The 27,621-nt window shown below is 40.0% G+C and overlaps 1 protein-coding gene across 1 annotated transcript in view; it reads right to left on the reverse strand.

Moving 5' to 3' along the window:
* The window catches only part of cpne7 (copine VII), a 60,179-nt gene that overhangs the window by 5,208 nt on the left and 27,350 nt on the right, over positions 1–27,621 (reverse strand). The window contains exons 10-15 of the mRNA XM_083558539.1: positions 23,665–23,724; positions 19,957–20,090; positions 3,674–3,728; positions 2,763–2,814; positions 2,206–2,339; positions 84–320 (exon numbers count right to left, since the gene is read on the reverse strand). Of these exons, the coding sequence (XP_083414665.1) occupies positions 84–320; positions 2,206–2,339; positions 2,763–2,814; positions 3,674–3,728; positions 19,957–20,090; positions 23,665–23,724 (672 nt within the window). The remainder of the gene's footprint in view (positions 1–83; positions 321–2,205; positions 2,340–2,762; positions 2,815–3,673; positions 3,729–19,956; positions 20,091–23,664; positions 23,725–27,621) is intronic.

The raw sequence follows: 27,621 nt of genomic DNA on the forward strand, positions 1-27,621 counted from the left end.
ATATATATTTTTAAAAGTGCTTCAGTTTTTCTTTATATTGAACACACTAGTGGAAATCAAAGCTCTATTTTTTAGAGACTTACCGTTTTAAAGTCTCTGAAGGGCACAAACTGGACAATGTCCCTCAAGACAGGTTCTCCTTTTGGAGAGCGAAGGACACCATCATCCCCGTCCAGGATCTGCATGTCTGTGAAGTCTGCATTCCCAACACCCACAATGATGATGGACAAAGGCTGGTAGGAGGCACGCACGATGGCCTCCCTTGTGTCTGCCATGTCGGTTACCACACCGTCCGTGAGGATCAGCAAGATGTGGTATTTCTAATACAAAGGACAACAAGCTTACGATCGATGTGTTATAAGTAGAGATAACCTATAGAGTTCCCATGAGGTCTAGACAGTATTGAACACACAATGCCAGCTAAATTTGTCTTTTCTTACAATTAGAGCTCATGCACTGAAATCTGATCAGTGTGGGTGTTTCTGGTGTTCCTGGCTGCCAATTAAATAATAAATGAAGATGGCCACAAGGACACAATGGTTGAAAAAACAGCTAAACTGAGTGTCATGTATATCATGTAAAATTGCCTGAGGGTGAAGGCTTAACCTTGCAGCATGTAAAATTCATGGATTTAATTAAAAAGATTAATAGATTTTTGTAGTATTTAATTAATAACATCAGTTTATATGCTAAACCTTAAGGTCTACACAATGGTAGAGAAAAGTTGATATCCTATATTCTCATCTTTCTTGACCTGTAAAACTATGTGTACCCTGAATCACCAGATACTTATCTCCACTTTTAACCACTTGGAACTCGGATATCATTTACATGTGATCTAAATATTTTGATTCACAAAGCATTGAAAGGCTACAAATCATTTCATTGACAGGGTCATGAAACAAGAGTACAGATGAATGCAAATGCAGGTAAAAATACTTTACTGAGTCCACAGCAAACAAATCCAAAACAAATAGCAAAACTCTTTATTATAAAACAGAAATAGGTAAAACAGGGTTAAGCAAGAACTGGCAATATATAACAGGTCCGTATCAAAAAGAGATCATGCTTTGCAATGTCAGTGATACAGTACAGTATCAGAGATTAAGGAAATATTTTGCAATGAAAGTGTGAACCAGAATCTCTTTAAAATAAATGGTGTGTGTGTGTGTGTGTGTGTGTGTGTGTGTGTGTGTGTGTGTGTGTGTGTGTGTGTGTGTGTGTGTGTGTGTGTGATTGAGCACACCAGTCCTCAATTAGAAGCCGGGTAAATGGAAATGCTGGAGTGTGGGAAATGTGGTCTGCAGCAGCCTACTTGGAAATAAATATAATTTTTGTGCTCAAATACTCATGATACATCACATCATAAAACTGAAATTCTCATAAGAGCACTAGTTACTTCCAAACACACTACACTTGCTTGGCTGTCAATCTTATGAAGTTCTCCTCACTATCTGGATCAAATCTTCTGTTTTTGAAAGATAAATCATTTACATACCTTAGCTGAGAGCTTACACCAGCTCACTAACTTGGGTCTTCACCCAAACTGCATAGTTGGTAGGTAGAAATAAAATCATTCCATTCATGGTGCACAAAGAGCTTACAAAAGCATGAAATAAAGGCCAAAGGCAGTCGTAGCTCAAATGTTAAGGCTTTGGGTTACTCATTAGAATGTTGGGGGCCTTCTTGAGCAAGGCTCTGCTCCAGGACTGTAATAACATGGCTAACGCTATGCTCTGACCTTATACTCCTAACAAGCTTTTAAAATTTATAAAACAAAGCTATGCAAACATGTTAAATAGACTGACAGACTCTTTCCCAGAAAGAATGAGTGGTTAAAAAATATTGTGCAGGTGTGCGCACTTACGCATCCAGTTTTCTTTTTAACTTTTTCCCTTTTAACCTAAAAAAGCTTCTGATTGTAAATTTTTTTCTTTGTATATTGTAACTGAGGGTGGAAACATTTCTGATGCTTTATCTTGGTTTCCTTTTCTAATATAAAATAACGGCTGTTTTAAAATGGATTGTTAAAAAAAAACTTTTTACTGTATCTCCATTGAATGTCTGCAACTTATATCTGCAACTGTATTTATTACTAAAGCTGTCCTTTATTAATCTTTGTGCAGGTTTCTAGTTTGTTCTAATTTGAATGTAAGACATTTACCAAGTTGTAGTAGAAACTGGGAAAAAGATGCAGGAACTCACCGATGCATCCTTAATAGGCTCCTTCCCTGCTGCTTGCTTGCCTATTCTGTTGATTATAGGAGCCACATTAGTTGGTCCATAAAGCTGGATCTTGGGCAGGCAGTTCTGGTAAGCTTCTACCACTCCCTGAATCTCTGATCAGACACAAGAAAGGGATGTACAATTAACACCTGAAGCCTGTCGCTTCCTAAAACGGTGTCATAGCCTTTTAGATTTTGAACCACATTGCTAAATGAGCAGATTTTGGCATTAACCCCAAAGTAAAAAAAAAAAGACTTGGCACAAGAAAAAAAAACTAGTTATTTTCTTCTTTTTCACAGTGTTCTAACTGTGAAAATTGTCTTTGCAAAATCTACTGAAATGAGGTCAGTTCAGCTCTTTGAAGATGTTTTCTGACTAATGCTACACATTAGTTATTTAGTTCACATTAGTGAAAGTTATACATTTTCTTAGAGTAATATTTTTCTTAAAGATCCCCCCCATTCAAGTCCATCTTTAACATTAACTATTCCTAAAATAAAAATGTCTCACTGAGAAGGCACTTGTTTCTGTCTTACCATCACATTCATCATCATCTGGATTGAAATTGATGGCAAAGTCATGTGACACCTGAAATGCAGACGTAAAAAAAACATGATTATGCATAACACATCATATTTAAATTCCAGCATTAGTCTCTGCAGTGACTATTATAGAAACACAATTATAAGCTTATTTTACACACTGTATCATAAAGTCAATGCTGGTGAAAAAACCTAAGGCAATAAATAAATCTTTTTTTTTGGCTCATCTTCATGCTTGAAAATAATTCTGCAACCATTGCATATACATTTCATATTATGGCTTTAAAGCATGAGTTAAATAGATTTGTATTATTTATGTACAGGAAGCTCAGGTGAGCTCATGCCATATGTAAGACAACCTCAAAAACTAAAGTACATTAATGAAATGGTACTTTTACATAAGTTATACAATATGTGTGAATATGTATGTACAGACATGAAGCTTATGGTGCATTCTTAGTAACCTCCTGGTTACTGATTACACAAGTAATGCAGACACTTTCATTGCTTTATACTTCTAGTATGTTCAGTATATAATCTAAAATATATGAATTAATTGTTATTTACTAAGTTAAAACAATTACCATAATCCCCAAGCACCCCGCACCCATTTTCATTAGGGCTATGTTGGCACATTAAATAATACAAATTGCCAGGAATAATCATGATTTTTTTTTTGTCTTAAACTATTCCAGTCTGTATCAGTATAAAGTATGTCAGTTTATGTAAATGAAGCCGGCTGGTAAATATAGACGCGATGTACGTATTTGGCCACAAACCCAAGAACTGAATTCCAACAGGTAAGCAGCTTGTCAAGGTCAGAGGAAGTGAATGAACCATGAGAGAAGAAAGTTAATTCAAAAGACGAAAGATGAATCTCAATAAGTGAATACTTGTTTTCTTACCTCATAATTGGGTGGAATTCGTGCACCGAATCCCAGAGCGGAGAACCTTTTGTCACTGTGATAGAATAAAAAAAAGGTTTAATTTTTTTCTCATCGTTTAAAAATGAAATGCATTTATTATCTTTTTCAACCTGAGGCCATTAAACCAGAGCTTCACCAAAGTGCATAAACATGTATTTCACCTAGCCACATATTAATGGCTCTTTCATACATTTGCTTGTTCGTGAGGTGAGACATTATTTCACAATAAAGAGTAAGTCATTTTTACAGCATAGCCATTGTAAATTCTCTATTCTAATTACTCAAAAGATTTTGATGAAGTTTCCTTAGCAGCAAATCACAGCTTTTTGATTTGTGCAATAATTCAATATAATTTTTTAAAGTAACTTATACACAGGGACTTGTGTGGAAGACGCTCCACACAAGCTATGATTAACAATCAAAATATTAATAACTGTGAGGACATGCTTATTTCACATTTATGGGGGACAACGTTTTGTGCTTTCTAAATATATATCCAAATGTAAATGTTTAGAGTTTTCTCTAGATTTATCTAGATGGCCTTCCATTTGATCATCTGTCTAACCTGCCTTTTCATGACAATGTGAAACCTGATACAAGAAGTAACAAGAAAAAACACAATATTCATTCATTCCAAGAGTGGATCATTTTCACTCATTCCCATAGAGTTTTATTTTAACCAAACCCTAGACCATTTTCAGAAATTGTAACACTCCAACCCTTTCAGCTCAAGTAGTCCCAGGCAGTGAAAATAAAAAGAAAGTGTGAAAACATCCTAAAAGAAATCCAGAAGTCCAGTGAAACGTTAGAGCATGCTTCAAGGCACAGTTGTGTCTCCTCCGACTGCCTGCTGCTTGTCATAATCTCCTCCCACTTGCCGCTACACTGATTTCACATCCAGATGAAAATGGCTACAGCTAATTACACAACTCTCTATTCCAATCATTTCATTTCTACATTCAGGGACAGAGACGCTGTGGCCCACTGCTGCACTCAGGGTGCATGTGTCATATGTAATGGGTGCAGGACGAAAGCAGTGCCGGAGGGAGAAAAGGAAAAAGAGTGAACGACTCCACAGGGGCACGTGGCTAATCACCCAGCAGGATTCTGCTCTTAGCTCCAAACAGGGCATGGAAGAGTGCAGAGGATGGAGCGCTGTGATGTTCAGCACACCAAGAGAGTACAGAACACACCTGAGCAGTGTTCAAATTACACACTCGTGTTTGGCGAGTGTGACTGTCTCATCAAGATGAGCCCAATTATAATTTATATCATATAAACACACAGATATGACAAGTGTTGCATTATAATTTTGTGCTCCAAGCTCATTTAAAGTCCCAAACTGATGTGATGCTTTTACAATTTTTTTTATGACTAATTAACATGTTGAGCTTTTCTTGTAATAAAAAAATATTCATTCAGTCTACTGACAAATATGCTTTTTAATTTGCTATGCACACACACACACACACACACACACACACACACACACACACACACACACACACACACACACACACACACACACACACACACACACACAGTACATACATACAGGGGAAGCTTGAACAGATTACATTTGTTCTTTGTCTATATTTCTAAACAGGACTACACTGGGAATAAAATAATGCTCCATGCTTTAATATAAAAGCTTGTGTCTCTCACAGGACTAATCTAAGTTCCATCTGGCTTCTCTATAATTCAGACACATCACATACACATACAGTTATCAGATGATTGACAGCAGAACTTGTGCAGAAGCAGTTGCTGTTTCTAATAAAAATCTCGATGTTCTCAGTATTCTGGAAGAGAGCACAGATAGTACTAAAGATTTTGAAAAGTTCTAGTGAAGTTCCATGCTTCAAAAAATCAAGTAAATTTCAGGTTTATCCAAACGATTTCTCTGGATTTCCCTGTTGTACAATTGTTTTTACCTTTAAGATATTCCATGTGATTACTGTATGATTTGTTATGCTCAATTAATCAGATTGCAATGAGATATTTTTCCTATAGCATTTATGAATTGAGAAACTTTAATATTGCTGAAAACATTTTAGACTATAAAGAATTTCAAAGTATTCAAATGTTTCTATTAGCAATGGTGAGAATACTCCTGTTTTCATGTAGGTAACAGTTTATTTCCTATGTTGGCATCATGGCATATTGTGTAAGAATCATGAATCTCTGTAAAACCACATGAAATGAAAGAGAAATTTGGCTGATTCTTCCCATATTCTTCGGGGTGCACTTCACTTGCACAAAGCTTTTTTTTTTAGGAATTTTCATTAGTTGAAAATTGAAACCTGCTCAATGACTGACAGGCTTACCTGAAGTGTTCATAACAGAATCCTAGCGATTATGTATTTTAGCAAAAGTGTGCTAATCAACTTAAAATAATTGAAGGAGAAAAGGGGGATAGTAATTGAGAGATAACAAAAAAAAATGCATATGGCAGCTTGAGATTAAGCTAGGCTGCAACTCTAACATTCCCTATGAATGAAGAATTTCCAGTTTCCATTCCTTTGTTGAGACTATGAAAACACGAGTCTCATTCCTTCATTAATACTGAGGAAACAACATTCCCATCTTTTTCCTGTGACTGAGGAAATTACATTTCCATTCCTTCCCTATGATTAAGGAGACTGCATTCATATTTTAGGAACTGCAGACAAAAAAAAGTTTCTTTTCGGCTTCTCCCGTTAGGGGTCGCCACAGCGGATCCTCCGCAAGTTTGATTTGGCACATGTTTTACGCTGGATGCCCTTCCTAACGCAACCCTCCCCAATTTATCCGGGCTTGGGACTGGCACTAAGAGTGGCTGGGGATGGTTCCCTGACCGGGAATCGAACCCGGGTCGCAGCGGTGGGAGCGCTGCATCTTAACCACTAGACCACCAGGGGACCTAAGAACTGCAGACAAAATGTAAGCAAAATTTACCTGGCCAAAAAGAAGAAAGGGTGCTAAACATAAAAGATGCTTATATAAATTTTGCTGTTGATTTTTAATTTATCCAACATAACGAACAGAAAAAAAAACAAAAAAACATAATGGGTCTGTTTATTATTAGTGAGCACGACATCACAACATTGCCTTTTGGCAAACACCTAAGAAAACTACCCTTCTATCTATCAATGAATGCTAGTGTATCATTATTGTGGCTACAATTTAAAGTTTTCTGTTTCTGCATGCTATTGAGGATGAGAATTTTCTCCCCAAACTGTACAGTAAGCTTGCCTTGCACAAAGTGCTTTCGGCTATTTAGCTATTTTTTTTCAAAAGCTGAAGACTGAAACCTAGCAGCGTTGGCATGCTGCGTATGTGTCGAGATCTACAGCACAACTGTGTTTGATGAGCAAACTCGTGATTGAGAGACACGAGCTGCTCTGACAACTGCGACTTCCTCCCACGCAGTCAACTGCTTTCCAAATGAGTAACAAAATGTGCCTTTTTCAGCCTCTCTTGAACACAAGCTGCTTTTAGACTAGGGTTAAAACCGGTCAAGCCATATACACCCCTATTAGCTATTAGACTGCTCTGCTACACTTTATTGAAAAATTGTCTAATAATTATGCAATACGCAATTTCAACATTTACATTGAATTTCTGATTTGCTTCTATTTTTAAGCAGCACTCCTAATTTTCCTTCGCTCTACCCCCCAACCCCCCCATACTCCCACATGAATTAAATGAATGCACATATAATCACGTGTCAGGGTCAAGATGCACAGTCAGGATTTAAAGGCCTTGATCAATAAAGATAAAAAAATAAAAATCTTTTTACACTTTCCTCCCCCAGCTTTTGTAAGTATTTACTCATAGAAAATGTGCTCTTTTCATGTTTCTTCTTCTTCAATAACACATCAGCCACAGATACTGAAACATCAACAAAGATATCAGCCACAGGAGGCGGGTTGGACGTCACAGCGCCCAGACACTCCACTGAAGCAGATGTGCCTCAAAGCTGTAAAAGGGCTAATCCAGCTTTTAATGAAAACCTAGGGGAACAACCTGCGGCAACCCGAGGAAGAGGAATGGCCTGAAATTAGTCATGTCTTTGCCAGCCAAAATCACATTTGCTCTGACATGAGATCAGAACAAATGCAGAAATAAAGTGCATCCATAGCAGAGCAATGGGGTGAATCCAGATTAGCTCATTATTTTCCTGTCATTTCAGTAGGTGAGTCATGCTGCCAGGAGGCCTAGTGAAATTTTGATCATTATTAGCTCCTGGGGAAGAAAGTATACACAAGAGATACACGTGTACATGCGCATTTCTACTCACACACGCGCGCCCCAAATACAGATTAAACCATTCTTTAGACGAGATCACACAGGAAATGATTTAACAAAAGCATAATTGGGCTGTAATTGTATTTTAATGATATTTTAGTTCTTCCTCATTATTCTTTAATAACAAAATTCTCTTAAGTATCATTGCTTGTATGGAATGAGATTAAATTAACGTCTTGCCATTTTCATGACTATAAATGAAATTACTCCATGTTATTCAACTAGAAGCCAAAAGAAATGTAAAAACATAACACAACTGCTGTTATGTTTTTAACGCAACAGGTCAAGAAATCAAGAAAAAAAAATCCTGCAAAGAACAAAAAGCTGAATCAACGATTTTGGTTGAATTTGTTTTGTGGACCTATGTTTACAAATATGTTTTTATTAAATAATCTGTGTATTGATCATGTGCCGATTCCTTTCCCCTATTAACTTTCTAATACCAAAAACATGAGCTACATACTTTCTATGGTTTCCTAGCTAATTTTGGTTTCATCCTGTCCACTTTAATCCATGGCATCACCAGGATTTAAGCTTACAATTTCAAGACAATAAATGTGAACATCTTTTTCAATATGCCACATGAGTCCTGTTTAAGGGGGTTTTAAACAAAGGCAAACACATTTACATTCAAGGCAGGTGGACTTATCCATGGGTGATGTGCAAATGTGCTTTGCTGGGAGTTAATATAGAAAAGAAAACCACAGACATGTTTTTTATAATAGTGCTAATTTAAGTACTTCTGGAAGAGGTAGGTCATTAGGGGCCTTTTGAAATACGCTAGTGACTCAGCTTTTTCGACTTCTGAGGGAAGTTCACTTTCCCAACTAGATGCCAGAAGAGAGACTGTCTTGATATAGGCCTTTGTAGACCCACCAGTCAAAGGGTGCTAGAGGATCTTAGGAAGCATGATGTAAGGTGGGCTGATATAAGTATTTTAAGATATGTGTGGTGATCCATTTATAGCTTGGAAGGCAAGTTTCATTGTTCTGATTTAGGCAGCTACAGGAAGACTGTGGAAGGAACAGTGTTTTTTTTTACTTCAGATAAATACCCTAAAACAATTATAAAATGGCTACGTTTTCAGAAAAGGTGTGGTTCAGTCAAGGCTGTAAATAATAAAAAAGGTTATGAATTGGTGTACTTATGTTTGGTAGAGGAAGACATTTTTTTTAGCTGCAAGTGACCTAGTCCATGAACAAACTGATGACAATAGCAATGTTTCTGCCTTCCAAATCTACAAAAGTCTACAGCACATGAAAAGCAAAACTTTTTCCAGTTCAAGCTCAATATAGGAATACTTATATGTTCATTAAAATACATTAAATATCAAATATTATTTGCACTAAATCCATGCATGCATCCATCTAATGCAACTGTATTACTATTTCACAGGTTATCCATTATAGATGATAAAAAATTACTTCTTTTTCTTTTTTTTTTTTCTTTTTTTTTTTTTATCAAATTACCTGGACCCATTCAACCCTATCAATTATTTTGAAAATTCTTCTAGTCACAGTTTCAACATGAACTCTTCATTGTTTCAGGTTCCTGAAGACTATAGAAAAAAGTTATTTTATTATTATTATTATTATTATTATTATTATTATTATTATTATTATTATTATTATTATTATTATTATTATTAATTAATACTACCCTATTTGCTGATGAAGTTTCTTTGGAAAACAACCCTGTTACAAAAATTATAGACATAAGCAAATTATAAAATAAAAATAATTGTAATGTTTTTATGTTTTCATTAGCATGGATCGAAATATATTAATCTATTAAGCAAAGAAAGATAATAGATAAAAGAAGAGTAGAAAAAGTTTCAGAGCACTACAATCTTGAAATAAAAATAAGTCCAGAACTCCAAACTGCCACCAAATATCTTTAAATGAGAGAAGTTAAAAAAAACTTTTTTAATAAAATACTGCAATACTGATAATAGAGCGTGTTTTAGTGTGTCAATGAACTCATTACATGTTTCTGTAATATTATATGATTTCACATATTCCTGGCAGTTATTTTAATAAAATTTTCTGTCTGCATTTGTGGAATCAATTTTTATTTGCTGAGTAGATAGTGCAAATCAATCCATTTTATAGATTTTTACATTTTGCACGTCAACCCTATTTTTACTGATTTCAAAAGTTGCCATCGGAATTTGTTGAATCCTGCCATGCAGAGAGTAATTTTTAAGGATATAGGTGTACACTCATTTTGACATGTTTTGAACAGAAATTATTAATACTTAAAGATGTGATTATAATGAGTATTATTGTCAAAGGAAATGCAGTTTCTCCAAAAATAAAATTCCTTTGGCATTTGATTTTCCACATTCTTTTTGTACAATATGATTTGAACATTTATTGCACTTCTACAATTTTGTAAAACTCAGACAATATGTATGTACAGTAACATAACAATAAATAGAAATGATTGCATAAAAATTATAAAAGTGGGGGTGCCAATTATTTACATTTGCTATAAAACTACCAATAATTTTTAGAGATAATTAACAAGAATATCAATCTGTCCAATATTTAGTTGTAGTGCAGTTTTCTTCATCACAATGCTGGTGTTAACATTATTAGCACCCCTACAATACATTATTAGTGAACCATAATTTTGTTCATGGGCATCAATAATTTTAACAGATTTTGGGAGACCAGTATTTTTGCTAAAACCAAAAACGTTATTGAGAATTAATTTTTTGTGAGTGAAACATTTTTCACATTTGTTCAAATTAGCTTGAAGGGTGGCAATAAATTTAGTGTAGATGGTATATTAGATATTTGCATGATTTTATTTGTGTAGTGGAACACATAGCAAGAGACTTCTGATAACAAGGCACTGACGGATCTCACTTCCTTTTCTGGAAGTCATGTGATGTCTGTAATTTACAGAACCAGCTGTGGAAGAGAAAAGCCATGCGGCTGCTAATGAGACGCTGATAAATAGGGAAAAAATTCCGGACAGTCTTGTCTCATTTCCTTCTGACTTGTTTTGTGCATATGGGCAGCTCGTGGGCAAACAATTCCTCCATCCCACAAGCAGCACCATATTTATCTGCAGGTTCTCACCTGGTGTGTAGCAGAATGCTTCAAGCAAGAAGCCCACATATACATACACACTCAGCGTAGGCGGCCATTGCTGGAGGGCTTCGCGCACTGGAGCCCAACATTTATACCTCTGAACTCTGTTTCTATTATTTTTTTAAAGCGTTGGAATTAAGACAGCTTTTTTGCTGCGCATTAAATCATTGTTTACAATAAGTAAAATTAGAAAAACAACAAACTATTTAATCAAACCACAAACAAAGTAAGCTAATATTCATTTAGGGATATTCAATTTAATTGAATAAAATGCATGTGTTCATGTACTACACTCATTGGTGTACCATAATTACCTAATTTTTTGTATACCTGGATGACTAGGAACAGGAAATAATTTCACCATGACTTCCTGTTTCATAGAGGTTCAAATAGTCATTAATTACAATAGGTATGGCCAAGGAATTTAGCTGTCATATGCAGCAAAATGTTGTTAAACTCCAACATTGGAAATTCCATTGGAAATTGCTATAATAAAATAATAAAATAATAATAATGAATAAGTTTGTTCCTATGAGCGTGCCATAGACTATAGTGGTAAGGAAAGTGCCCCTGAGATTACATAAAGAAGAAAGATTAGGAGAAAACAAAAAGGAACCCATCCTTATCTGGGTGACAGCAGAGAGTGACAAATAATTGCATTAAATTTTTTTACTTCGTTGTTTTACATTCATACAGTATGTCATCATATTACATTATTTAATTTTGAATTTCAAATGTTTTTTTTTACTTTCACATTGTATTACATTTGACCGCAAAGAGGAAAATGACTTCTTCAATCTTTTTTTTTCCGCTTATAAGCTTGTGCTTAAACACTGTTTAGAATCCAGTCTTTTTAATGCTTTTATTTAAAAACAAAAACTAATTTGATTTAAATAATTCAAATAGCACACAAAGACACACACACACACACACACACACACACACACACACACACACACACACACACACACACACACAGACAATCAGATGCATTCACAACCCGACTCTGAATACAAGGAACTTTCCTGGAGTTAATAATGATGCAACAACTAAATGTTAACTGCAGACTCCAAATAGTCATTGAGAGACCTGCACTTTAAACCAGGACTTATATGAATGTCTAAAATAAGAGGCACAGAGGAAATGATAATCAGTTGCACAGCTCACTGTTTCAGTTTTAATAAGCAACCTTCCTAACTGAGACACTAACATGGCCATGCATTTGGTCAGAATTCTGCACTAATATGGTTCAGCCTCCAGTGAGAATAAGTGTTGTCAAGGCTGGAAGTATCTAATAAGCTGTGTTGGCACAGGGACCATCCCAAGCTCCAGAGGCTGGCAAAGCTACATGCCACATGGATTGTTGTTAGGACAGAGCCCAAAGGAGGGAAAAAAAACAGGCTTGTGCATGGCTTGCCATCTGATCAGACCGCCTGTTGACACCTTTACAACCATTCAGGTCGCTCGGGGCTCATCAGCCAACAGCCCTGACTGTGGGAAAAGAAGTGCAGCACGCAGTGTGGCAGAGAAACAAACGGCCATGCAAAAATATATCAACAGAATATCAACAGAGCTTCTAGTCGAGCTCACTGGATATTTCCCTCGAGTCCTTCCCTACAGCTTGATGGGCATATCGGTTGTTTCACTTAATCTTGTTTTGTCAGGAATGAACAGGATCTCTGCCAATGATTTATTAGAAGAGATCTGGACTGCAGTGATATTCTAACTAGTGTGGCACAAAAACAGGAAATTCAGGACATTTTGCATAGTGTATATTCCATATTTATAATGTAGTATTTAATAACCGTAACAACTAATTGCACAGGAGGGTAGCAAGAATGAAACAAACTTATTAATTACCTTCTTATAAGATAGCTTTTTGCTTTCATTTATTTAAATAGTTGTTTATTTAAAAAGTGTTGATATTTTCAAAATCTGTTTTGTTTTTGTTTTTTATCCAGAAGAAGGATACATTTAGATATTGTATATAGTAATTGTTAGATTTCAAACTCTGATGAGCTAAATCACACTCAGAGATAAAGTAGTACCCTAAGGTTACATTTATTTTAATGCATTTTAATGAATAGGTATTAGAGAAACAGAGTATTAGAGAGAGACTGTGTGTGTCTCTGTGTGTATGTGTTTAAATTACGTGCATCTGTGCCATGTGTCTACTAATAATGAAGCTGCTGCTGTTGCTGTTTGAGCACTTTTTTGTCGTTGTTGTTTATTGTTAATGTTTTTTCTGCAGTTCATAAAAATTAATTTTGTGCTTCGACCACTATTCAAATCATTACTTTCACCATATACTGTATGGTGTGAAAAAAATCTGAAAGTAGCTCAGTAAGGTCAAAATGTTTACAATACCTCATACTTTGTATGTAACTGAAAGTGTTTGTTACTATGGTTACAGCTGTATATAAGGCAGTACATTTATTTTTCTGATTTTAACGCTGATTATATAGACTTTCCACACTTTCCAGCCAATCAGAATCGCATATATATATATTATATATATATATAAGTCGGGATCACCTCTACGCACGGCCTGGGCTCTGGAACCACACTCCTCGAGAGCGGATGGACTCTTTACAACTCTGGAGCTGCCCATGGTGAAAGGCGTCGGGCTGGTGTGGGTTTGCTTATAGCCCCCCAGCTCAGCCGCCATGTGTTGGAGTTTACCCCGGTGAACGAGAGGGTCGTTTCCCTGCGCCTACAGGTCGGGGATAGGTCTCTCACTGTCGTGTGTGCCTACGGGCCAAACGGCAGTATAGAGTACCCGGCCTTCTTGGGGTCTCTGGGAGGGGTGCTGGACAGTGCTCCGACTGGGGACTCCGTTGTTCTACTAGGAGACTTCAATGCACACGTGGGCAGCGACAGTGACACCTGGAGGGGCGTGATTGGGAGGAACGGCCCCCCTGATCTGAACCCGAGCGGTGTTCAGTTATTGGACTTCTGTGCTAGTTACAGTTTGTCCATAACGAACACCATGTTCAAGCATAAGGGTGTCCATCAGTACACGTGGCACCAGGACACCCTAGGCCGTAGGTCGATGATCGACTTTGTGGTCGTTTCATCTGACCTGCGGCCGTATGTCTTGGACACTCGGGTAAAGAGAGGGGCGGAGCTGTCAACTGATCACCACCTGGTGGTGAGTTGGATCCGATGGCGGGGGAGGAAGCTGGACAGACTCGGCAGACCCAAGCGTACTGTGAGGGTCTGCTGGGAACGTTTGGCCGAGCCTCCTGTCAGAGAGATCTTCAACTCCCACCTCCGGCGGAGCTTTGACCAGATCCCGAGGGAGGCCGGAGATATTGAGTCCGAGTGGACCATGTTCTCCACCTCCATTGTCGAAGCGGCCGCTCGGAGCTGTGGCAGTAAGGTCTCCGGTGCCTGTCGAGGCGGCAATCCCCGAACCCGGTGGTGGAAACCGGAAGTAAGGGATGCCGTCAAGCTGAAGAAGGAGTCCTACCTGGCCTGGTTGGCTTGTGGGACTCCTGAGGCAGCTGACGGGTACCGGCAGGCCAAGCGAGCTGCAGCCCGGGTGGTTATCAAGGCAAAAACTCGGGCCTGGGAGGAGTTCGGTGAGGCCATGGAGAAGGACTATCGGCTGGCCTCGAAGAGATTCTGGCAAACCGTCCGGCGCCTCAGGAGGGGAAAGCAGTGCCCCACCAATGCTGTTTACAGTAGAGGTGGGGAGCTGTTGACCTCAACTGGGGATGTCGTTGGACGGTGGAAGGAATACTTCGAGGATCTCCTCAATCCCGCCGTCACGTCTTCCATTGAGGAAGCAGAGGCTGAGGGCTCAGAGGCGGACTCGTCCATCACCCAAGCTGAAGTCACCGAGGTAGTAAAGAAACTCCTCGGTGGCAGGGCACCGGGGGTGGATGAGATCCGCCCTGAGTACCTCAAGTCTCTGGATGTTGTGGGGCTGTCTTGGCTGACACGCCTCTGCAGCATCGCGTGGCGGTCGGGGACAGTGCCTCTGGAATGGCAGACCGGGGTGGTGGTCCCTCTTTTTAAGAAGGGGGACCGGAGGGTGTGTTCCAACTATAGGGGGATCACACTTCTCAGCCTACCTGGGAAAGTCTATGCCAGGGTACTGGAGAGGAGAATACGGCCGATAGTAGAACCTCGGATTCAGGAGGAACAATGTGGTTTTCGTCCAGGCCGTGGAACACTGGACCAGCTCTATACCCTCTACAGGGTGCTGGAGGGTTCATGGGAGTTTGCCCAACCAGTCCACATGTGCTTTGTGGATTTGGAAAAGGCATTCGACTGTGTCCCTCGCGGCGGCCTGTGGAGGGTGCCCTGGGAGTATGGGGTCAGGGGCCCTTTACTAAGGGCTGTCCGGTCCCTGTATGACCGAAGCAGGAGCTTGGTTCGCATTGCCGGCAGTAAGTCAGACTTGTTCCCGGTGCATGTTGGACTCCGGCAGGGCTGCCCTTTGTCACCGGTTCTGTTCATAATTTTTATGGACAGAATTTCTAGGCGCAGCCAGGGGTCGGAGGGTGTCCGGTTTGGTGACGACACGATTTCGTCTTTGCTCTTTGCAGATGATGTTGTCGTGTTGGCTTCATCAGACCAGGACCTTCAGCATGCACTGGGACGGTTTGCAGCCGAGTGTGAAGCGGCTGGGATGAGAATCAGCACCTCCAAATCCAAGGCCATGGTCCTCAGTCGGAAAAGGGTGGCTTGCCCACTTCAGGTTGGTGGGGAGTTCCTGCCGCAAGTGGAGGAGTTAAAGTATCTTGGGGTTTTGTTCACGAGTGAGGGAAGGGTGGAATGGGAGATTGACAGACGGATCGGTGCAGCTTCTGCAGTAATGCGGTCGATGTACCGGTCTGTCGTGGTGAAGAAGGAGCTGAGCCGCAAGGCGAAACTTTCGATTTACCGGTCAATCTACGTTCCTACTCTCACCTATGGTCATGAGCTCTGTCTCATGTCCGAAAGGACAAGATCCCGGATACAGGCGGCCGAAATGTGCTTCCTCCGCAGGGTGGCTGGGCGATCCCTTAGAGATAGGGTGAGAAGCTTAGTCACTCGGGAGGAGCTCAGAGTAGATCCGCTGCTCCTCCACATCGAGAGGGGTCAGCTGAGGTGGCTCGGGCATCTGTTCCGGATGCCTCCTGGATGCCTTCCTGGGAAGGTGTTCCGGGCGCGTCCCACTGGAAGGAGACCCCGGGGAAGACCTAGGACACGCTGGAGAGACTATGTCTCCCGGCTGGCCTGGGAACGCCTTGGTGTCCCCCCGGAAGAGCTGGAAGAAGTGTCTAGGGAGAGGGAAGTCTGGGCATCTTTGCTTAGACTGCTGCCCCCGCGACCCGGCATCGGATAAGCGGGAGAAGATGGATGGATGGATGGATATATATATATATATGTTGACCATGAAATAATATTTAATTATACAGTTGCATCTCAATAAATTAGAATGTCATGGAAAAGTTCATTTATTTCAGTAATTCAACTCAAATTGTGAAACTCGTGTATTAAATAAATTCAATGCAGGCAGACTGAAGTAGTTTAAGTCTTTGGTTCTTCTAATTGTGATGATTTTGGCTCACATTTAACAAAGACCCACCAAATCTCAACAAAATAAAATACTTCATAAGACCAATAAAAAAATTAAAAAAAAACATTTTTTAGTGAATTGTTGGTCTTTTGGAAAGTATGTTCATTTACTGTATATGTACTGTATGTTTGCTAGGGGCTCCTTTTGCTTTAATTACTGTCTCAATTCAGCAGTTTCTCATTTTCCTCTTGACAATACGCCATAGATTCTCAATGGGGTTCAGGTCTGGTGAGTTTGCTGGCCAGTCAAGCACACCAACTTTGTCATTTAACCAACTTTTGGTGCTTTTGGCAGATTGGGCAGCTACCAAATCCTGCTGGAAAATTTTCATCATTAAAAAGCTTGTCAGCAGAAGGAAGCATGAAGTGCTCTTAAATATCTTGGTAAACGGCCGCAGTGACTTTGGATTTCAAAAAACACAGTGGACCAACACCAGCAGATGACATTGCACCCCAAATCATCACAGACTGTGAAAACTTCTGTTCCTGTTTCCCAGTTCTTCTTTTCTTTAGCCCAGTTAAGAAGCCTCTGATGTTGTCTATAGTTCAGGAGTGGCTTCTTTGGCAATTAATGTCTGTGGCTTACCCTCCTGGTGAAGGGTGTCAATGATTATCTTCTGGACAACTGTCAGTTCAGCAGTCTTCCCCATGATTGTGTAGCCCCAGGAAACCTTTGCCGGTGTTTTGAGTTGATTATCTGATTGGCATGTCACCAGATTCCAATTTGTTGGGATGAATTGGTGGGTATTTGATAAATGTGAGACAAAATCATCACAATTAGAAGAACCAAAGACATAAACTACTTCAGTCTGCGTGCATTTAATTTTTTTAATGTTTATGTCTTTGGTTCTTTCAATTGTGTTAATTTTTTTGCGGGTGGTCAGGGCCAGCAAAGCCTTCTCTGCTGGCCTAAACTGTGAAATTGTATTAATTTATTCTCAACAGTTTATTCTCTTCATTTCATGGCATTTCTCTTGGCTGCACTGCTTCCAGTACGTGTATGTGGATGTTAGATTTTTTGTCCAATCAGATTTCAGCCTCTATGTGCTGCCATGTCAATCTAATCTGCCTTCTGTGCTGCTGGCCTTTTTTTCACCATTTAGAATTTTACCACGGGCCTGTTTCTTTAACAAATCAGATTTCATATTTTACTCATAGGGCAGCTAGCTGGCCCAGAATATCGTTAGCATTTTTCCGTCCTCTGATTGGTTGGTGAAAGGGGAACTGTTACAGACAAGTTCAACTGGCAAAACACGTGTAACACTCGGCACACATGAATACATCTGAGTTAGAATTTTTTTATGTGTACGGAGGAAGAGAAATTGATTTGGTCTTGGATATACTTTAAAAATGTCATAATCCAGAAAAGCTAGACATTGTGAGGAGAGGTCGGCCAACTACGAAGCTAGCTAGCTTGTTCGCCACTTCCAGACCAGTAAATACAAGCCATACCACTGGATTACAGGTTTTGAGGAGCGGTACAAATTATGAGTCTCTCTCTGGTGAGTAGGTAGTATTTTATTTATATTTTGTAATGTTTTTGTCATGATATTAGACAAATATTGACACTGAACTGCTCCAGATGATGTAGGTGGCACAGCTGTGGTGGTAGTGTAGAGGTTTGGAGTTGTCTTAACTGGGTTTCTTGCTTAGGTAAAATCGTATTCACTCTCCATATGTGAAATGCCTTTCTCTCTGTAATGCATGTGTTGTATTAAGTTTTTGTATTGTATTGACGGTTTCTATAATGCGATGTGATAGTGGTGGTATTAAGAGGTGGATTAAGTCGGGTCAGTCCCCACTGAAGGCCCAGGTACCAAATGCATGGCCTGCATATGCACACACACACACATACACTACCGCTCCAAAGTTTGGGATTATTCAAAATTTTATTGGATTGACATGTACTATTTAGTGCAGCTGTCAGTTGAGGACCTGTGAGGCATCTTTGTTTTAAACTACACACTCTCAGATATTTGTCTTTTATATATATATATATATATATATATATATATATATATATATATATATATATATATATATATATATTTATTTATATATATATATATATATATATATATATATATATATATATATATATATATATATATATATATATATATATATATATATATAAATGTACCTGAAGCTGCTAAGGCAGTTTTATTCTGTCACGGAGTCTGTCACAATTGTCTGACAACAGACAATAACGACTGCTAAAAGGATTATTTCTGCTCCTCTGCCCCACATCCAGAAACTGTACTATTCCAGAATGAGGAAATAGGCAGAAAAAAATCTCTCTTGACCCCACTTACCCTGACCAATGCCTCTTTGAACTGCTGATCTCTTGCCTGCAATACAGAGCGCTGACCACCAGAACTATCAGACATAAGAACATCTTTTTTCCTACAGATCATCTCCCTCATGAACACTTAACTGCCTCCAATGACCATAATAGTACAAAGTTCTAATTTAGAGATTATCTAAATACAGTTCTATTTATTCTATTACCTTTATATTCCTTTACTTTCAGCATTTTGCAGTATCCCTTTCAAAGCTGTACATAGGATCTGAATCATGTCCATTCTGTCTTAAGCTTTAGTGGGTCTTCTATACATTTTTCTCATAATTCGTATTATTATGTGCACTGGAAGCTTAACAGAACAAATTAAATTATTTGTGTGTTTGAGCACATTTAGCAATAAAATGTATTTTTGTTCTTCTTATACAGTATATTAACAAAATTACCTAGTATTTCAGTCAACCAGTCACTTAATCAGTGTGCCAAATTTCACCAAACATTTAACATTATGGTTCTAAGCGCTGCCCTAAGCGCTGCCCTAGACAAGCTTGTAAAAAGCAGAAGAAGATGAACAAGCTAAATAATAGTAAAAAGAGAAAGTAGAACAACAATAGATTGCCCATTGTAAGCAAAATTGCTTACAACAGATATACAGAACAGCCTCAAGCTAATAATTCCACTTTACTATTTAAGAGAATAAACCTAGTAAGGCATTTTTTTTATTACTCAAGTCTAAGTTAATGCAGATACATCCGTACAGAAAACAACTATACTGTCCACTGTACAACTTGTTTACAAATCCTGTCTAAATCTATATGTCAATCATATTTCAATTTTAAATATTCTCATTATGATTGGAATATTTCAGGCTCAGACAGTAAATTCAGCCATCCAGTAAATTCACATTAAGATTTGGTATAAAGAAAAATCCAATTCTATTTCTCTGCCCACAATACTTTTTATGGATCTGCTCATTCCTGCAGACCAATCAAGATTACCTGTCATAATCCTGGCAGATCTCACCCACTGCTATCAAAGCCTTCAGGTACTCGTTGGGCTGGTACGGGTTGATATAGTGGAGCGAGCAGCTATTGCGGGGATCTCCGTTTGATGCCGTAAAATCAATGGCAACCTGAAGGAAGAGACACATCATCAGACACACTGTTAACGTTCAGAATATAAAGTGAAACAGGAAGTCACTGCCAGGTCCTATTTTAAACCTCAAGATCAGTAAATACTTTCTAATGAGTGAGTGTTGCTGCAGGAAAACCGTCTCGCAGTGTATGTAACAGAGTCTGTCTCAGAAAAGCCCAATTAGTCAGCCGTCAGACGGCAGCCCTTCAGTGGAGCCGCATGAAAGGTGTTGCTAAAAATACATCTGTTGCTATAAATGTGAAAATGCAATGCTGTTCATGTGAACAATTCAAAGTAATATTAAAATTGTTTGACTGTAAAACGTAAAGGCAACATTTCCAAAACTAATGCTCAAACATGCTATGCAATAGTTGCACCGCTTTAAGTAAATATATGCACCTCCATAATTTAATGATGTAACAAGAAAACAACAATAATAAGGATGTGCAGTGACTGTTAACAGCACATTTTCACCCATTTTATTTTATTCCTTTTTTTATTTCCCTCCCATGCCATGAGGTGCATATGGCAGCAAGTGTCTGATGGGTGTCTTTCTGTTTCCATAACAGTTTTGTTATAAGTTCGGGTTGCTAGCCCAATGCTCACCCCTAGTTTCACAGTCAGGCTTGGGACTATCCAAGGCACGAATGAATACTTTATTCCATTCCCACAACTGAGCACCCATGGGGGGTTAGGGGGACTTGCTCAATGGCCCAAGAGTGGCAATCTGGTATGACCAAGATCAAAAGCCCAATGCCTTAATCGCTAGGCTACCACCTCCCTGCCTTTTTCCTTTTACATCACTGCAATTCTCTCTTTTTATAAGAATGACAGGTCACACATCATCATTTGAAGCGTCCATGAAACAATGAAAGCCGTTAGCTAGTTGTTATTAGCAGCAGTAATTTATATTTATCCATGTGACTCAAATCTTTTGATTCTACTCACAAGACAAATATTCATGAGTCATCAGTCTGAAAACAAATGTCTAAAGTTTAAGGATTCTAATGCTACAATAATTTAAAAAAAGGGGCCACAGCCACAGTCTCCACAGCTCTGTGCAGGGATGGACTGTTGTGCCCCCTACCTGAGAGAGAAGATCCCTCCTGAGAGGACTCTCCCAGAGAGGGTGTTCGAGAAGGGCTTTCAGGTCCACAAACCATGGTCTGCCTGGCCACCAGGGGGTCACCAGGAGGAGACGGATCCATCCCAGCAATCTCTCTCCAGAACTCCAGGGAGCAACATGACAGGAGGGAAGGCCTACAGGCACAGCCTCGGCCACACCTGTGCCATGGTGAGATGGCATGGGATATACGCTGACCTCAAGGACAGCAGCTTCCCCTGGACCCACAGGAGGATCTGATGTGCCAGCTTGTACAAGAGGCACAAGCGCAGGCTCCTGGGTGGTTGATATTGGAGACCACCGAGATGTCCAAACAGACCAACACATGATGGCCTCTGAGGTCGGAGGAAAGTGCTTCAAGGCTAGAAGCATGGCCAGCATCTCTAGCTAATTAATGTGCTAGAGCAGATGGGGCCCTCTCCAAAGACCTTGGGCAGAGTGGGCCCTGAGACAGGAACCTGGGATCTTTCTACACATCTAAGGCAAGTAGGGCTTGCCACGTGACCTTGATTGTATGGAGTGGATTTCCCCTCTGAGAGAACCCTCGGGTCCTGAGCCATCACTGAAGAGGTCTCATATGCAAGAGGGCAAGTGGAACCACATTGGATGCTGCTGCTATCAGCCCCAGCAGTCCCTGAAACAGCTTAACAGAGAGTGACTGGCCTTTTTTCACCCTCCTGACTGCCAGAACGATAGATGCAATGCGGGCAGGAGACTACTGCGCACGTATAAGGATCGAATCCCACACAATACCTAAGTAAGTGGTTCCCTGTAGTAAAGAAACACACTCTTTTTGACGTCCAGCCTTAAACTCAATTCCTTCATGTGAGGGAGAACAACATCCCAATGCCGGACCACTAAGTGCTCTGATTAAGCTTAAATCTACCAACTGTCGATATAGTTTAGGAGTCTCAGAGGGACTTTGTGAAGGTGCGGGTGAGAGGGCAAGACCGAACAGAAGGACCTTGTATTGGTAAACTTCGCCAGCAAAAGCGAACCTCAGGAACTTCCTGTGAGAAGGAAGGATGGATACATGGAAATATGCATCCTTCAGATCTATTGTGACAAACCAGTCTTCGGACGTAGATCTAATATATCATGCAACCCCCGTCCTTTTTGGGAACTATGAAGTACCGGCTGTCTCAAGAGAGTGTCTTCTTCTCGTTCCATGGCTATAGCCTGCTCGGGTCCCACCAGGGTGGGTCACACCCTGTTGAACCAGGGCAGATGAGACCCAAACTGAATCATAAAGCCTCTGTCTACAGTATGCAGGACATTTACCGGAGTTGGCAGACGCCCTTATTCAGAGAGACTTACAACTAAACAGTGGAGAGTTAGGAGCCTTGCTCAAGAGCCAAGAAGCATGGTGGAGGTGGGATTTGAACCTGTGACCTTTCGATCCAAAGTCCAACACTTAAACCACTGAGCTACCACCACGCAAGCCCAGAGACACATCTGGCAGAGCTTCCTCAGGCTGCCAGGTAGTCTCTTAAGGGTATCAGTCTCTCAAGACTGACCTCTGGTGAGCCTAGAGCTCCTGGTGAAGATTTCCTGGTGCAGCTCTAGGTTCCTGCTGAGAGGTGGCGAGTCCTTTAGGTCCTTTAGGTGTAAAATCTCTCCCGGATCTGCTCTGCCACATGGGCGTGGAGTTGCCATTCCCTCAGCCCTTGCCTCAAAAGGGCATCTTACATGGGTATTATTGAACATAATAATTATAAGTTGAATGTCTTGCATATAAATTAATATTAATAGTGCATTTATGTAAATTGCCTTGAACTTGCTAACCAGTCTGAATCAAGATTTCTCTAACAGTATGGTTATAAACGAATATAAATTATTAGTTCATCTTAAAAAGCTTTATCCTGAACAAGCCCTTGGTTGATCCTTAGCCTATCCTCTGTCAATTTATGGTTTTTAGGAGGTAGGGGAACCTGGAGTAAATACACACAAATACAGGAATATGACATGATGGAGTAAACTCCACAAGGACAGTAACCTAATTTTAGGATTGAACCAGGAGCCCTGGAGCTGAAAGGCAGCAACATATTAGAACTAATTATTTTATTTTATTTTACCCACATGTAGCCCATGAATATTCACATTAAAATGAACTCATTAATCTGTGTTTATTATTATTTATCTTGATTGTTATCCTTCTAGCATGGTTGACATTGACAGTCTGGGGACTGAGAAATTTTAATTTGTTCATGCCATTGCCTCTAGCAAGACATTTTCAAGCAACAATGATTCACTTTTCCACTCTGTATAAAAACAAAGTGCAGCCAAGATGATCTGACAAGGTGATGTAGCGAGTATTTCGTCAGTATGATGGGAAAAGCCTATGTAGAATAGGACAGGCGTGCAGAAATGTGCATGCATTAGCAAAGCAGACAATTGATTCCTCGTTGTTTAGGAACATGGTTGCATTTGCATTTGGCATGGTACTTACTGTAAAGTGTATCTGGCATCCTCCCATGATGTAATCCAGGAAAGAATAAACTCTGTGAAGCTGTAAAACAGAGAGCTCAGCATAAATCTCAGAACACAATGATCTGGTAAGAAGAACAGCAAAGAGATAGGAATCCATTTTACTGCAATTATAGTAGTATAGCATAAAGTGCCAAATCAAAAGTTACCACAGGCCATTATTGGCCCATAGGCACTGAGTAGGGCATATCTGATATAAACCATGGTTAAAATTGACATCTAATTTATTTATTTGATCCTTCATGAATCATCAACCCTTTATAGAGAAAAACCATCATTGTAACAATAAACACAATTCCATACATTGTATGCCTTAGTTTTCCATTTTGCCTTAAAACATACAAATTAAGCATTAAACTTTATTTTAATTAGATTTAGATATTAGATTAAATTTAGAATTTAGAATTAGATAGACTTCCAGATTTTTTACTGGTGCACAGGTTCGCAAAATTTCAGCAATATTTCCACCCCAACTACATCTCAAAAACAACACAAACAGTAGTGCAGAACAGTAAAAATTTATTGTGTCACTGTAATTTCAGGAAGCTTTAACTTTACTACACAATATCACTTTTTTATCTAACAAATGAAAAATGCTGTTAGTTACTATTTTTAAGTATAGATATAAATTGTGTTCAATAAGAACCTGCTGTGAGACCACAGGCATATCAACACAGTTCTAGTGAGAGTGTGTGGAGTAAGAGTTCTCTCACTGTGTGTCTGTTACATAGAAAATTCTCTACTTAAAATGTTATGATGTGCAGGTTAATGAAACACTGAATTGCAACAGTGATTAAAATGTTTCTCATAGACCAGTCATTTTAATCTTGATTCTCAAGTCCATTAGAAGGCATTTGTGCTTTCACTCAAGTCTTCTTCTTCTTTCGACTGCTCCCATTAGGGGTCGCCACAGCGGATCATCCGTCTCCATACCACCCTGTCCTCTACATCTGCCTCTTTTACACCAACTACCTGCATGTCTTTCCTCACCACATCCATGAACCTTCTCCTTGGCCTTCCTCTTTTCCTCCTACCTGGTGGCTCCATCCTCAGCATTCTTCTACCAATATAATTCATGTCCCTCCTCTGCACATGTCCAAACCATCTCAATCTCGCCTCCCTCACCTTGTCACCAAAACATCCTACATGCGCTGTCCCTCTAATAAACTTATTTCTAATCTTGTCCATCCTCGTCACTCCCAACGAAAACCTCAACATCTTCAGCTCTGCTACCTCCAGCTCCACCTCCTGTCTTTTACTCAATGCCACTGTCTCTAAGCCATACAACATCGCAGGTCTCACCACAGTCCTATAAACTTTCCCTTTCATTCTTGCAGATACCCTACTATCACAAATCACTCCTGTTACTCTTTTCCACCCACTTCACCCTGCCTGCACTCTTTTTATTACTTCCCTAACACACTCTCCATTACTTTGCACTGTTGACCCTAGGTACCTGAACTCCTCCACCTTCTCCACCTCTTTTCCCTGCAACTGCATCACTCCACTGCCCTCCCTCTTATTCACACACATGTACTCTGTCTTACTCCTACTGACTTTCATTCCCCTTCTCTCCAGCGCATATCTCCACCTCTCTAGGCTTCTCAACCTGCTCCCTACTCTCACCACAAATCACAATATCATCTGCAAACATCATAGTCCAGGGAGACTCCTGTCTGACCTTGTCCGTCAACCTGTCCATCACCACTGCAAACAGGAAAGGGCTCAGGGCCGATCCTTGATGCAGTCCAACCTTCACCCTGAACCAGTCTGTCTTTCCTACTGCACACTTCACTGCCGTCACACTGTCCACATACATGTCCTGCACCACCCTCACATACTTCTCTGACACACCTGACTTCCTCATACAATACCACAACTCTTCTCTTGGCACTCTGTTGTACGCTTTCTCTAAATCCACAAAAACACAATGCAATTCCTTCTGTCCTTCTCTATACTTCTCCATCAACATCCTCAAAGCAAATAATGCATTTCCCTCTCCATCCTTTATTGCTCTAACTTGCAGCACATCCTTCCCAGCTCGGTCCCTCTGCCTGGCCAATCGGTATAAATCCTTTTCTCCTTCCTTAGTGTCCAACCTCTCATACAGCTCCTCATATGCCTTTTCCTTGGCTTTCGCCACATCCCTTTTTACCTGCTGCCGCATCTCCTTGTACTCCTGCCTACTTTTCTCATCACTCTGTCTATCCCACTTCTGTTTTGCCAACCTCTTTCTCCTTATGCTCCCCTGCACTTCCTCATTCCACCACCATGTCTCCTTGTCTTGCTTTCTATTTCCAGATGTCACACCAAGTACTTTTCTAGCTGCCTCCCTCATCACTCCTGCAGTAGTTGCCCAATCATCCAGCACCTCTTCACCACCACCGAGCCCCTGTCTGACCTCTTCCCTGAACCTCACACTACACTCTTCCTCCTTCAGTTTCCACCATCTTATTCATCTTTCAGTCCTCACTCTCATCCTCTTCTTCTTCACCTCCAAAACCATCCTACAGACCACCATCCGATGCTGTCTAGCTACACTGTCCCCTGCCAAAACCCTTACAGTCTCCAATCTCCTTCAGGTTGCATCTCCTGCATAGCACATTGTCCACCTGTGTGCACCTTCCTCCACTCTTATATGTCACCCTATGATCCTTCTTCTTCTTAAAATAAGTGTTCACCACTGCCATTTCCATCCATTTAGGAAAATCTACCACCATCTGCCCTTCCACATTCCTCTCCTTAAAACCATACCTACCCATCACCTCCTCATCACCTCTGTTCCCTTCACCTACATGTCCATTAAAGTCTGCCCCAATCACCAATTGTTCTTTCCTAGGTACCCCATATACCACTTCATCTAATTCACTTCAGAATCTTTCCTTCTCCTCCATCTCACAGCCAACTTGTAGAGCATAGGCACTGATGACATTTATCATCATCCTTTCAACTTCCACCTTCATGATCATCACCCTATCAGAAACTCTCTTCACTACACTCTTACTGTACTCTTCCTTCAGAATCATCCCTACACCATTTCTCTTTTCATCCACACCATAATAAAACAGTTTAAACCCACCTCCAATGTTCCTGGCCTTACTCCCTTTCCACTTGGTCTCCTGAACACACAACATATCTACCTTTCTCCTCTTCATTATATCAGCTACCTCTCTCCCTTTACCCGTCATAGTACCAACATTTAAAGTACCAACCCTAACCTCTACTCTCCTGCACTTCTCCTTTCCCTGCCATCGCTGTAGACATCTTCCTCCTCTCCTTCTCCTCCTTTGGCCAACAGTAGCCCAATTTCCACCTGTACCCTGTCGGCTAACGATACCTGTGGTGGCCGTTGTTAACCCAGGCCTCGACCGATCCGGTATGAAATTCTCATTTGTGATCCGCATATTTGATTTGGCACATGTTTTACGCTGAATGCCCTTCCTAACGCAACCCTCCACATTTACCCGGGCTTGGGACCGGCACTAAGAGTGCACTGGCTTGTGCATCCATAATGGCTGGGTTTGCTTTCACTCAAGTAAAAATGTAAAAGGAGAACTTTCAGTGAAACACATTTACGCATTTTTACTTTATTGAAGTACAGAATAGGGTATTATGTCGACTACTAACAAATAGAAAAGGAAACAAAATAGAACAAAAATTCAGCAACTGGGAAAAGGTCACAGAATTATTTTTCCATATTTTTCAGACTTTGCACTTTTAACTGACTTTTTTCCACCTGCCGCTATGTTTCAAATTGACACCGATTTGGGTCTCAAGGGTGCATGTCTGAAGTTGTGCAGCTCTCTGTAGTTCAAACATGCTGTTCAGTCCTGTACTATTCACTAATATAAAATAAAGTTTGTAAAGAATTGATGCAGTTGTTTCTTGAACCAACATAGTATGTTACTGTATTAGCTTA

The sequence above is a fragment of the Silurus aristotelis genome, assembly GCF_946808225.1.
Source record: "Silurus aristotelis genome assembly, chromosome: 13".
In the NCBI taxonomy this organism is placed as follows: Eukaryota; Metazoa; Chordata; class Actinopteri; order Siluriformes; family Siluridae; genus Silurus; species Silurus aristotelis.